Genomic DNA, 12,236 nt, shown 5'->3' on the forward strand with positions numbered 1-12,236 from the left:
CGTCTTCGCGACACTGCATCACCTCAACTTATGCTATTAAGCTTTATTTGTATAAAACTGTCATGACATACAAATATCTCAATGGGTTTACATGCTGACTGTGGTGCTCGCACAGCTCTCTAAGAAAAAAAATACTACTGACACACACAGACACACGCATATAGAGGGAAAAAAATCCTTTAGCACATGAGCAAAAAGAACAATGAAAAGAATCCTCAGGAGAAGCAATCCAAAAAAGACATCCCTCCTCCGTGGATGGCCGGCTGTGCAGTAAGGAGCAGCAGTTGTGGAAAAGGCAACTACTATAAAAATAGCACAAAATTATAACAGTTAATAAAAATTCAACGCTCAAGACATTTCTACCTCAATGATGGGGACACACTTACATAAATTCCTATAACTAAACACGTAAAATCAGTTTATGATGAAAGTGAAAAGATTTTATATCCACTCTGACGTCCACCTAATAGCCTCCACTGATTTAAACTGACAGCGCTCTATTCTTACTCAGACATTGTTCTCTTCGCAGTGCCCTGCGCAATAATATCACTCTTATACATTCCAAGGCTTTGCTCTGAATGCAAATTTTAGCTCTCCAAACAAGCCAGGGGGCGAGTGAGTTCAAGGAGAGCTCCCTAATTGTGATTAAAGTGCTGTGCTTACATAAGCCACAGTTGCAACAAGTGGGAACTGCACCGACAGCTGGATACAGTGAGCGGCGCATCTTTTTGCATCGTTTGTGGTGAAAGCAGTGAACTGAATGTCACACACACACACACAAACTCACGCGTGCACACATGCCTCGGCTCTGAGCTGAACAGCAGGTGGTACATATGCATGCAGGAGGGCTGAAATGTAAACTTGCTGCTGGCGCATGCAAACAAATAAAACGAAGACGCGCATCGGAACTCGGACATAGAAAAAACAAATCAAATGACGCACTTACGCGTGAGCAAGCAAACACACACATACACACAGAGTTTTGTTTGAGAGTTTGGGCATGTGCGTGCAGCTTTCGGGTGCCTGTGTGTACGTTTGTGCGTGACATACTCGGATGTGACAGTGTCACAGGAGCACGGTGGTTCCCCAAGCAGGCGGTGTCACCGACTGAGGGCCTCTTTGTCAAGGAGAACACTGGGAAGAATTTATCCATGTTCAATGAACAGAGAGGGAGAGAGAGGGGGGGAGATGGGTGAGGGGGAAAGGAGAGGCTGTAACAGAGAAAGTGCACTGTCGAGATTGAAGAGACCGCTGAGAGCTAAGATGGGGAACGAGGAGAGAGGGGTCAGTAAAGAGACAGGGGTATAGACTGTTCCTGAAGATGAGACAAAACAGATCGAGGCTGAGGGAGAGGAGATACAGGGATGGGGGAGAAAGCAGGGAGAGAGAGAGGAGAAGGTGAAAATGAGAGATCAAAGTGTCTGCAGCACTGCTGAAAGAGAACAAGGTGGAGACATACGAAATATATGGAAGTATCTGAGTGACTTGCGTTGGCCACAATAGTGGAAATACCTGATGCAGTCAAAAAAGCCATGCAGTAAATCCTGCTAGTGGAATAGTGATGATGATGATGAGGGCTTGTTTTGCTTTCTTTTTGCCAATCTGCTTGATTATTTGTTGCCTTCACATTTAACAGAAGCTGGGGTAACATCTTCAACTTTTTCGTTTTTTTCTGATCGACAGCCCAAAATCCATTTACAGTCAAAGGAAATTGCGAAAAATCAACACTCAATTTGCTGGATCCTGCAGTGGTATGGCATTTATTCTCAGAAGGGATTATCAAGATTGATTAAAGATCTGCAGAAAATAAAGTTGCCTTTCTCAGAGACTGTCAGCACAGAATTGCCTGTCACAAATTTGGACAGTCATGTGTTAACGGTGCAGGATGAACCGTGCCCTTTCAATTGCAGCATCATGAATGGCTTTCTTACAGGAAGCTGCAGGAGTTCACAGATTTCATCAATGCAATGACGAAATAAGTGTTTGCTTTTTAAAACCTGTAACCCCGGTCGATCCTTCGCCTCAGACTGTGGGGTTTCAGTTGCCTTGCAAAAAAAGGGTTTTAAAGATGTTAGCAGAAGTTGATATTTTTGCAGAAGCTCTAATGATAGGGTTGATCTAACACATTTTTTTTTCAGATTGCAGTTTGCAATGTTGATCTCGAATGAGAGAAACTCTTAGCATAAAACAAATATTTAGCACCGTCACTTTTATTTCTGCACTATTTCAAATTTGAATGATTTACTATAGCTGTTCATGTTATTGTGCCCACTGCCTTTGTAAGGTTTACTTTGCATTTGGAGTAGTTTTAAAATATGAGTGGAAGGCTCACTCTTTGTTATTCTGTGTGGCCAAGCTAATATAACCTTTTACCCACCATTCTCCAGTCAAGTAAACATTTTCAAAAATCAAACTTCAGATAGACGGCTCACTGGTAGGCAGCGTCACATGAATAAATCATGGTTTCTCAAAATGTTCAACTTCACCTTGAAATCTTCAGCCTAAGTTTGAAAGGAATGGCAACGATGATGTTAAAATCCTTAGAAAGAAAAGTGCATTTCTGAAAAGAGGAAGAGAGAGAGAAGGACAAAGCTAAGCTAGAAGAGAAAGTCAGAAATGGGGAGATTAGAGAGGTGCATCCAAGGTAAAGTGAAGGGGTCCAAAGCCAAAATGCTGAGTCAATGAGACCAAGAACATGTGCTTCTGCTTTGATATTAGATGCGACACAAAGAGCTCAAGACATAATTCTGCCAAGAGGGCCAAAGTGAAGGGTCCCTAGTGCTTTTCCACCCCCACTGTACACAAACTACTCACACATGCACACAAACACACACACATTAACTAGACCGACCACTCGGCTCGTTCTTGCTGTCTGGGGGTTAACGAATGCTCTGAAATGGCCTGACCGCGCTCATTCAGGCACGCTAGCCCAGCTGTCTGCAAACCGGCCGGCTCTAGTCAGCAGTGACTGTTAATTGTGAGAAAAATGAGCAAAATAGCACTTGTGTCCCATAATGGCTGGCGGTACAGTCTCCTTAAATCCACAGCCACTGAAGCCGTTCCACTTGCAAATTCAATTATAGGAATGATTCATCCTTCCATTATGATAACTGTCAGATTTTCTTGTGTCATACAAAGAGGCAGAAGGGGAAAAACAAATCATTCGCCAGCCCACCCCCTGCTGAAACCCTTCTCCTTCTCCTCTCCCCCCCTCAAGCTGTATTTCTCTGTCTGATTTCTTTTTCTCTTTCTTTGCATTCCTCTATTTTCCCCCCCAACTCCTCTCCTGCTATCGCTCATCCCGCTTTCTTTGCCTTAGTCTCTGTTCATCCTCTCTTCATCTGCCTGGGGGTGCGAGGCGAGATAGCATTCCCTCGTTGTCTGATTCTCTCCATACACCCCCACCCGTCCCTCCCGTCTCTCCTACTCTGCTATACAACCCACCCACCCCTTCTCCCTCGTGCTCTCTCTAGATAATTAAGATCTCTGATTTTACGGTTTTCTCTTTCATAATAGGCTCTGCAGACACTATAAGCAAGCCGCCAAGTCTGCAGCACTTACACACAAACAAAAAGAAGCACACACAAATATGCATATGTTTTCAGACAGACACACACACACACACACACACACAGTAAGATGAATGCATGCACCAAACAACTAAATCTCCAACTGGAATGAATGTGCTCCACTCAAACTCTCCATTTTCCCTCTCTCTCTTTTTTATACACTGTCCTGCACACATGCACAAACACACACATACACACAGAAAGTCAGGATATTTATATATTTTAGCTTTTGTGTATTTGTCAGCGGTACCAGCATGTGGGGTGACTTACAGCAGGGTGCAGAATGAAAGCGAGCTAGGGGAGCTTGAAGCAGTGTTTTCTCTACAGCTCAGACTAGTCTGGCTCTGCTCGGCCCTCTTGCTGCTTCAGCTCCCTGCAGACTGACACCCGACTACTACAGGGACTCATCCATGTACTACTGTAGCAGTGGAGCTGGTACGGCCGCCAGAAACACAGCCCTCGCAAATTAAACACGGCAATAGTCTCTCAACATTTGCTCTCTATTTCTTTCTGACTGTGTGTCTCACCAAATTCCCCTCATCCTATTCTGCTGCGTTGCAGCCGCTTATTTTCTTTCGTTCACCTGCAGTGATGGAAGAGGTGCTCAGACCCAGAATTTCATGCCACAGTTATTGCGGCAAAAACCATCATAGGTAAAATGTATTGTTACAATGATAATCAGCGTTTCCTAGAAAACCACGAGTGCTAAAATACAGGTTTGTACTGTTTTCTCTGGATTTCTATCACCCGGCAGTGAATTGTATGTTGCACCTAACATTACTAACATAAAATGCACTTGAAACAATAGAAACAAAAAGAGGGATTTAAAACATGAATTTATATGTTTGAATTAGGTGTTTGTAAGTTTAAATGTATTGAATTGTTTGTATAAATGTTACTGCTGCACACCTATAAAATAGCCCTGTATAAGTTACATCCACAGTAACTAGAACTGGTGACCTTAGTTTTGATCACTGTTTTTCTGCATGACCAAGTCTCCTCTGGATTATTAAACATAAAGCTGTTTATAATGTCAGACAGTAATCAGACTTGTTGGTAATGTGACAGTGTTTCACTGCTGATTACTGACTATTGTAATATCATTCATATTGTCAGTAAAAAAACCAAAATTCTCATATGGAAAAGAAATGTAAGAAAACCTTTGGCATTTTTAACATTTAATATACAATCATGTAAGTTTTCACTGGACTCTATGCAGGTCTTTGAAAATCTAAGTACATCCTTCTGTAGCTCTTAGAATCACTTATAGCAGCAATAGCTTGAATTCATTGTAACTATTTTTACATTAATTCAGGTCTGTGTGATTTGAGGGTATCTGTTTGTGTGAGCCAAGATTTAAATTCGGCTGAGTTTTAGCTGTTACGGTCGCTCATATGACTTTAGAACATTTTGGCATTCAGACGAGTTCATGGTTGAATCAATGACTGTAAAGTACAGAGGTCCCATGGCTGCAAAACAAGCCAAAATCATCAGCCCTACACAACTGTGCCTGCTAATTGGTATGAAGTGTTTTTGTTAAGGTGCTGTGTTTTGTTTCTGCCGAAGGTGGTGGTGCTGTGGATTACGGTTAAACATCTTCCACTTTGGTCTTGGCTGTCCAATTACATTGTTCCAGAAATTTTGTGGTTTGTTCAGATCCAACTTTGCAAATCTATGCCGTGCTGCCATGTTCTTTTCAGAAAGAAGAAGCTTTCTCAGGTAACCCTTCCAAACAACCACACTTGTTCAGTCTTGGTCTTATTGTACTGTCAGCTCTAACTGTTAACATGCTCACTGAGGCCTGTAGAGTCTGAGCTGTAGCTTTTGGGCTTTTTTGCTGTTTCTCTGAAGATTGCACATTATGACCTTGGAGTGAATTTTCTGTGATGTCCACTCTCTCTAAGATTGTGGCACTGTGTTAACACTCACCTGAATGCTTTGATCGGTGACAAAGGGCTGCTGCTTACTATCCTAATTCCTGTAGACTCAATAAGAGTGTTCTTAGTTTGCTACAGAACTGCAGCTATGAAAATTTTTATTTTTCACGCCTGGCCTCTTCTTCTTTATCTTTCAGTTACTCCTTTTAGCGGTCCCCACAGTAGGGTGCCTTCATCTCACCCTATCACTAGCATGCTCTTCTGTCACATCAACCCTCTGAATGTTCTTCTTCATTACATCCATGAATCTTCTTGGTGGTTTAGCATTACCATCCAGTAAATCTTTTCTTGTCATCTTTCTGTCTTTTTTACACAACTGTAATTCTAAAAATAAACATTTTGCTGTATAAAAACTAGCAAAAAGAGGCTGCATTAGTGGTACATGAGACATATGACTCTCTCGACTTTTATGTATGATAGAATATATTTTATTATATGCACCGCATTAGAGACTAGTTTTTGACATACAGTGTGAGTAGAATTTTAATGGTGCGGTTAGGTGAGATAATTAACAATACCCACTTTAATGTTGGGAGCTTATTCTACAGCAATGAGTCATATTTGTTTTACAGTGTGTTACACATTTTGTTTGGTAATTATATTCCTAAAAACAAACTATTTGATGTCAAACACATGTAGTGAAAGGAAAAGCACACATTTCCCTTTAAATATAGTGCAAGTATGAAGTAACTTAGATTAAAAAATACTAGAGAAAATTGGAAGTACTTCAGATTGATACCTGAGTACAGTCCTTGAGGAAATATACTTTTTCACCGCTGCCTTTCTGTCTCTATACTCCTCTGCGTCTCCTCCTGCAGAGACACTTTCCAATCTCTTCTCTCTGTATTCAATTTTGCTCTTTTATTCCCTCATCGTCACAAGCCTATTCCCTCGGTTTGATTTTTTTCTCTTATTCTCCTCTTATTCTACTTCTATCGCAGATTTCCATCTTCTTCCTCACTCCCACTATTCCTCTCCTTGGAGTACAGAAACTATAATCTTCTCTGTCCAATGCTGTCAATAGCTCTCAATAACAATGAAATAGCACCAGTTCCTCCCCATCACTGATGAAGGCATAGCCTCAGTTCGGATCTTATTCGTCATCAGGGCAATCTGCTTCTTGGTAATAGCCAATCAAATGGCTCCTGTGAAATGCAGCGCTCCCATGATAGGTTCCCCATTGTTTTGATTGACTGCACCTGAGGGCCCGCCACTTCGACTGGCCTCGATCAATACCCCATCACACACACGAGGAAAGCGCACGCTCATACATGCACTGGAATAAACACAGGGACATGCACACGTGCACACACACAATTTGGTGAAGAGTAAATTGAGAAGGAAACCACTGGTACGGCAAGCAAACAGAATCCAATAGTAAAAGCCAGCAAAATGGAGTACTTGCAGCACGACGCACAGTTGCGTTACAGCAGTGTGCCACGCTGAGCTCGTTGTGCGCTCAACTTTGAATTCGTGCACACAAACATGATGACAAGGAGGAACTTTAAACTGTTGGTGAACTACTTACTAGTTTTCATCTTTGCCGTGACACACTGTGTTGAACAGGAATGATTTATGGAAAACAATGAGATGGAAAATTGCTCCCATATTGTGCCTCTTATTCTATGTTGTGTCACACATACAGATGGCCTCGCATAAGCTCTGCCTCTGTTCACTTTGAACTACAGCAACCATAATGAGAGCGGCACAGCCATCTGCACGGTATGGTGTATGTTATTAGTATTACAAACATGTTGACGCGCACATTTGCCCACCCTTCGATTGCGAGACATGTAAAGTCAGGCAGGATGAATGGGAGGTCGGTTATTGCATAAAGAGCAAAGAAAAAGCAGAGGAACGGGGAAGTGTGGCTGGTTTAGAAGACTGTGAAGATAGATTCAAAGCAGAGGGTTGCAGATTTTTTTGATGTGCTTTAAACATCAAAGTCAAACGAGTGTTGGAAAGGTGAGTGAGGTAAAAAAACAAAGATAACATGGACATCTCAAAGTGAATATGGCTATAAAAAAAGGACAGAGGGTGGAGGCGTTTTTATTCAACAAAGACAATCCTCGTGATCCGTGTCTTTGATGCACACACGGTGTATACTCCAATAATACCAGCTCACCCCTGCATGCATTCGTCAGGGTCTCAGGTCAGCCCCCGTTCTCAGCTGCAAGGGTCAATTCAAGGTCCTGAACCTGAGTGTCCCCGCTGTCTGTCAAGACCTCAGACCAGTGAACGAGATGCTTGAAACAATCCCAAGTCAACACCCTCTACCACCATAACCTCCTCACCAACACCCCCCTCCCCCTCCCCCTAGCCTGGCTGTCACACAGCACTCCTTCCCCTCTCCTCTGTCTTCATCCCTCCCTTCATCTCTCCATTCTTTCACACCGCCTTGTCATGTTGTCAGTCAGAGCAAGGATGTGTCACTCCTGGAGAGAGCTGCTTAGCACCACTGGAGCTCAGCTGAGCTCTGTTTCTTTCTTTGTGTTTGTGTGTCTGTTTGAAGGTTGTGATGGAGGTTAGGTTACAAAAAAACACGTAAATGTGTATCTTGTGTAGTGGGGGTGTAAGGAATATATATACACTGTTCAAGGCAGTTGTCTTTGTCATGAACTCTGTGTTTCTAGCGTATTGACATATCTGTGTGTTTGCATTTGTTTGCGCTTGTGTATATATGTGTGTATGTACAATAAGGATGTGCATGACTGACTGCGTGACATCTTGCGTGTCAGCTGTGATGTTTTCTTTGAACTGCCTCTGGAGATCCCTTCAAGGATGCATCCTGTCACTTCTAAACGGCAGCCTTTCCACAGGAGACATGAATAGAGCTGTGTGTACTGTATTTTATGATTAGACAGGCTGTATGCATAGGACTGGGCTGCCTTGTGAAGTGACAGTGAACATCTTCATAGCTGATTTTTAAAGTGTATTGTATGTGCTGTCAAGTCACAGGTGCTTCCACTCCGTGGGAATCTGACAGTGCAAATTGAAGATAAGCTAAATCATGACAATTTGAAGAGAGACCTCTGTAAAGCCAGGACAGTGATTTTTTTTGTGAAGTAACATGTTGTGCATTCCTCCGCTCCTGCAGGTGGCGGTACAGGCAGCCAGCAGACCATTCTCCATGAGGAGCAGTAGAAGATGCCGGCTCTGCCAGCACTGCTGCTGTCAATACACTTCCTCTCCTTCCTGCTAGCCACCATGCCGCCACGCTCCCTCAGTCAGGCCCCTCTGCTCTCCTCTGTCCGCATGGGTGAGTGGCCACCTGTCCTGCCATATCCACATAAAGGGGTCAAACAACTCTCAGCAAAGACACACTACTTCTTCTTCTTCTTTTTTGTTGTTCTATATTGTTGTTCTCTATATGCGGAAATTACACAAATTCTATTGTTTTCTCAGTATTTCTGAGCTATTCGAAGGATGCTGTCAATCGGCACTACACCACAACTCATCCGTGCCCAAAATTAATATCATGGCAAAAGGAAACTTCTTGAAGAGCGTTCCATCCATCTATGCATCCATGTATCCATCCATCCGGTTCAGTTCAGTTGACTTCCATTCAGTTCAATTCATGAAGTGCCAAATCCCAACAGCAGTCACTTCAAGCCATTTTTTATATTGTAATGTAAAGACCCCACAATAATACAGGGGAAAAAAACGACAATCAAAAAACACCCCTTTAAGCAAACACTTGGCAACAGTGGAAAGGAAAACCTAACAGGAAGAGACATCCACTAGAACCAGGCACAGGCAGGGCAGCCATCTGTGTAGAGTTGAGGGACGAGAGAAGGGACAAAAAAAACACACCATGGAAGGAAGCCAGTGATTAATAATACTAATGATTAAATGCAGAATGGTGTGTAAACACATAACGAGAGATCCATCCAATCATCCATCCATCCATCTTCTTAAGTACCTACCTCCATAATGCAAGAGGAGGTATAGAGCCTAAAGAAGTTCCCAGTCTATCACTGGGGCTAAAGGTGTGCCAGCATATGGTAAATGTGTAAAGTAATGTTATCATCTATGTACAAATGTGTGCTGAGGCCTTGATCCAGGTTCATAGTTAGTAAAGGTACACTTGGTTGCTTCCTTATTTCCCACAGCAGATGGATCCACATGGGCTTGGGACCAGCATTAGGAGTCCACTAACCTGTGACCCTCTGAGGCTGGCTTTGTGTCTCCCTCCAGTCTCAAACTAGGCACCACCTTGAGCCACTTAGCTTTATCGTTAATAAAACAGCATCATATTCAGTGAAAAAACACAAATAATGATAATATGTGTCCTCTCATGTAGCGCTCAGAAGCAAATCAAATAAGCACATTTACCAAAATGTTTGATTTATGATGTTGTTTGGATCTGGCACACATACTAATCTGAACGAGGACGAGTACTTCATTCCTTTGGCAGTCGGTGGCTGTGATCCCTTTATCAGCCCCACTTGTCCACCCACTACACATTCCCACATCTACATGAGGATGGATAATATTGTTAACTCGTCTTCCAGCTTTACGCCTTGTTATGTTTTTAGCTTTCTCCTCACCTCCTCACCACTCTCCCACTCTCCACTGCCCTCCATCTTCATCCACCCATCCATCCTCACCTCTGCTTCACCTATCTCTCCTCCCCTTTCTCCCTCTCTAGCTGCAATCCTGGATGACCAGTCTGTGTGTGGGCGTGGGGAGCGGCTGGCGCTGGCCCTGGCCAGGGAGAACATCAACAGCGTGATGGAGGGTCCAGCTCGAGCCCGCGTGGAGGTGGACATATATGAGCTGCAAAAAGACTCCCAGTACGACACTACAGACACCAGTGAGTGGTGTGAGAATGACCACTGTGGCAGAATCACATTCCAGCAAACACTATTGTCCACTGGGACATAATGCCCCACAGAGAGTGAAAACTGGGAAACAAGAAGGTTTTATTGGTAGTCTTTAATATTAACAGTAATAGTGACAAATAGAGAGAAGAACCAGGAGCAGCAATATTGCAGTACTTTAATTCTAAAACACTTCAGAAATGTGCTGTTATAGAGTTATAAATACATAAGATTGCATTTTCTCAAAAGCTGCCTCTTTAAAAACAAAAACCTCAAATGATACATAGGGTGATAAAACACCAGCACTTTCATGCGATTAGGAGCCAGTAAGGGATTTTGCTGATTAGTTTACATGTCATTGGAGACCAGTAATGGGCCACTAAGACTGTCTCATTAAAAACAGTGGACCTGTGCCCTCCAGTAACAGCTGGCGCTGTGTGCTGTGCAGACCATGATGAAAACAAATCATCAAATACTAATACAGATCAGCAGTACAGGCAAACAGAACGCAGCAGAGAGGCTGCTTCATGAAAATTGTAGTGATATAGAGAGTGTGCAAAGACAGAAGGAAGCACTGCTGAATCCAACCACTGAAGAGATAGAATCCCTGCTCCTATTCTAACCGGTCAGCGACCCTGCCACAAGCTACTGGCAAAATGTCTGTGTGTGCTTGAGAAGGGTTGTGTACATATGTGCATGCTTGAGTTGCAGGGGTGTGTGTATGTGTGTGTCCTTGACCAATGGGCAGGAGACTCTGACAGGCTTGTTTGCTCAAAGCATTTTTTGGTCTCTGGATCAGAGAGCTCGTCATCTTACGGCTACAACTGAGGTGCGCATGCACACACTCAACCCACACAGGCCTTTACACATGCATGCACACACAAACCCTCTCTGCAGACGCTTATGCACATTCACACACAGACACAATATGAGCATATACTGTAAGCTCGCACATTGGAATCAATTAATACAACAAGCTAATACACAGTAAAGGAAAATAATCACAGTTTAGTCATCAGGCATTTTTGATGTGTCTGTGAATAATTTTTAGATGGCTTCACAAAAACATTGTCAATAAAAAAAGAGCTCAGCAGGGATTAAGAGAGAGAGTACAAAAATCTGTCAGTAGGTATTTTTTAGCCTCTCAGTGGATAGCATTCCCAGTGTTGCTTACACGATATGGACACAAGCATTGGGCTAAACCTGTTAATCTTTGAATTTAGGTGTTTTTTTGCCACAGGTGTATAAAATCAAACCCTAACCATGTATTCTACCTTTACAAACATTTGTGAAAGAATGTGTTGTTCTAAATGTGGTATTGTAAAGATGCTACCTTTGCAAATAGTCAATTTAGGAAATTTCTTCCCACTAAATATTCCAGGATCAGCTGTTGCAAAGTGGAAATGTTTAGGAACCACTGCAACTGAGCCACAAAGCAGCACACCACGTAAAGTTACAGGGCGGGATCGTTGAGTGTATAAAAGTCAAAAAGCTTTGCTGACTTAATAACTGTAGAGCTCCAAATGTCCTGTGGTGTTAACCATTGTCTGTCATGGTCACTGCTCAGCACAAAGTTTTGATTGTAAAGGGAATGTTTAGGAAATAAGTCTAAATCTCGGCTTTGTTTCCCATATATTGAACTATATGTTCAAAATAACATTTAAACCTCGAACAGATTAGCAAACCCTGCATTTATGTGCTCCCAGGAAATTATATATATTACACAACCATTCTCAAGCTGTTCTTTGACTTCATGTGCTTTTAACTCAGCATGTGAAAACCAAATAGAAGCTAAAATAAGATGTAGTCATTTTTATAAAAACACTTTTTTAAATAGGTGATTCCAAGAAAATAACTACCTTGGCTGAGGTGTTGTCAAGGTTACGGCTAATAAATAACTCTTCCAA

General features: G+C 42.5%; 1 protein-coding gene across 4 annotated transcripts in view; it reads left to right on the top strand.

Annotated features, from left to right (window-relative positions):
* Positions 1-12,236, top strand: part of grik5 (glutamate receptor, ionotropic, kainate 5) — a 96,854-nt gene that overhangs the window by 39,316 nt on the left and 45,302 nt on the right. For all 4 annotated transcript variants that reach the window (XM_084943530.1, XM_084943531.1, XM_084943532.1 and 1 more), the window contains exons 2-3: positions 8,604-8,765; positions 10,158-10,322. In XM_084943530.1, the coding sequence (XP_084799656.1) occupies positions 8,654-8,765; positions 10,158-10,322 (277 nt within the window). In that variant the 5' untranslated portion in view covers positions 8,604-8,653. The remainder of the gene's footprint in view (positions 1-8,603; positions 8,766-10,157; positions 10,323-12,236) is intronic.

The sequence above is a fragment of the Perissodus microlepis genome, chromosome 11 (genome assembly GCF_051167445.1).
Source record: "Perissodus microlepis isolate ML-2025 ecotype Zambia chromosome 11, ASM5116744v1, whole genome shotgun sequence".
NCBI classification, from domain to species: domain Eukaryota; kingdom Metazoa; phylum Chordata; class Actinopteri; order Cichliformes; family Cichlidae; genus Perissodus; species Perissodus microlepis.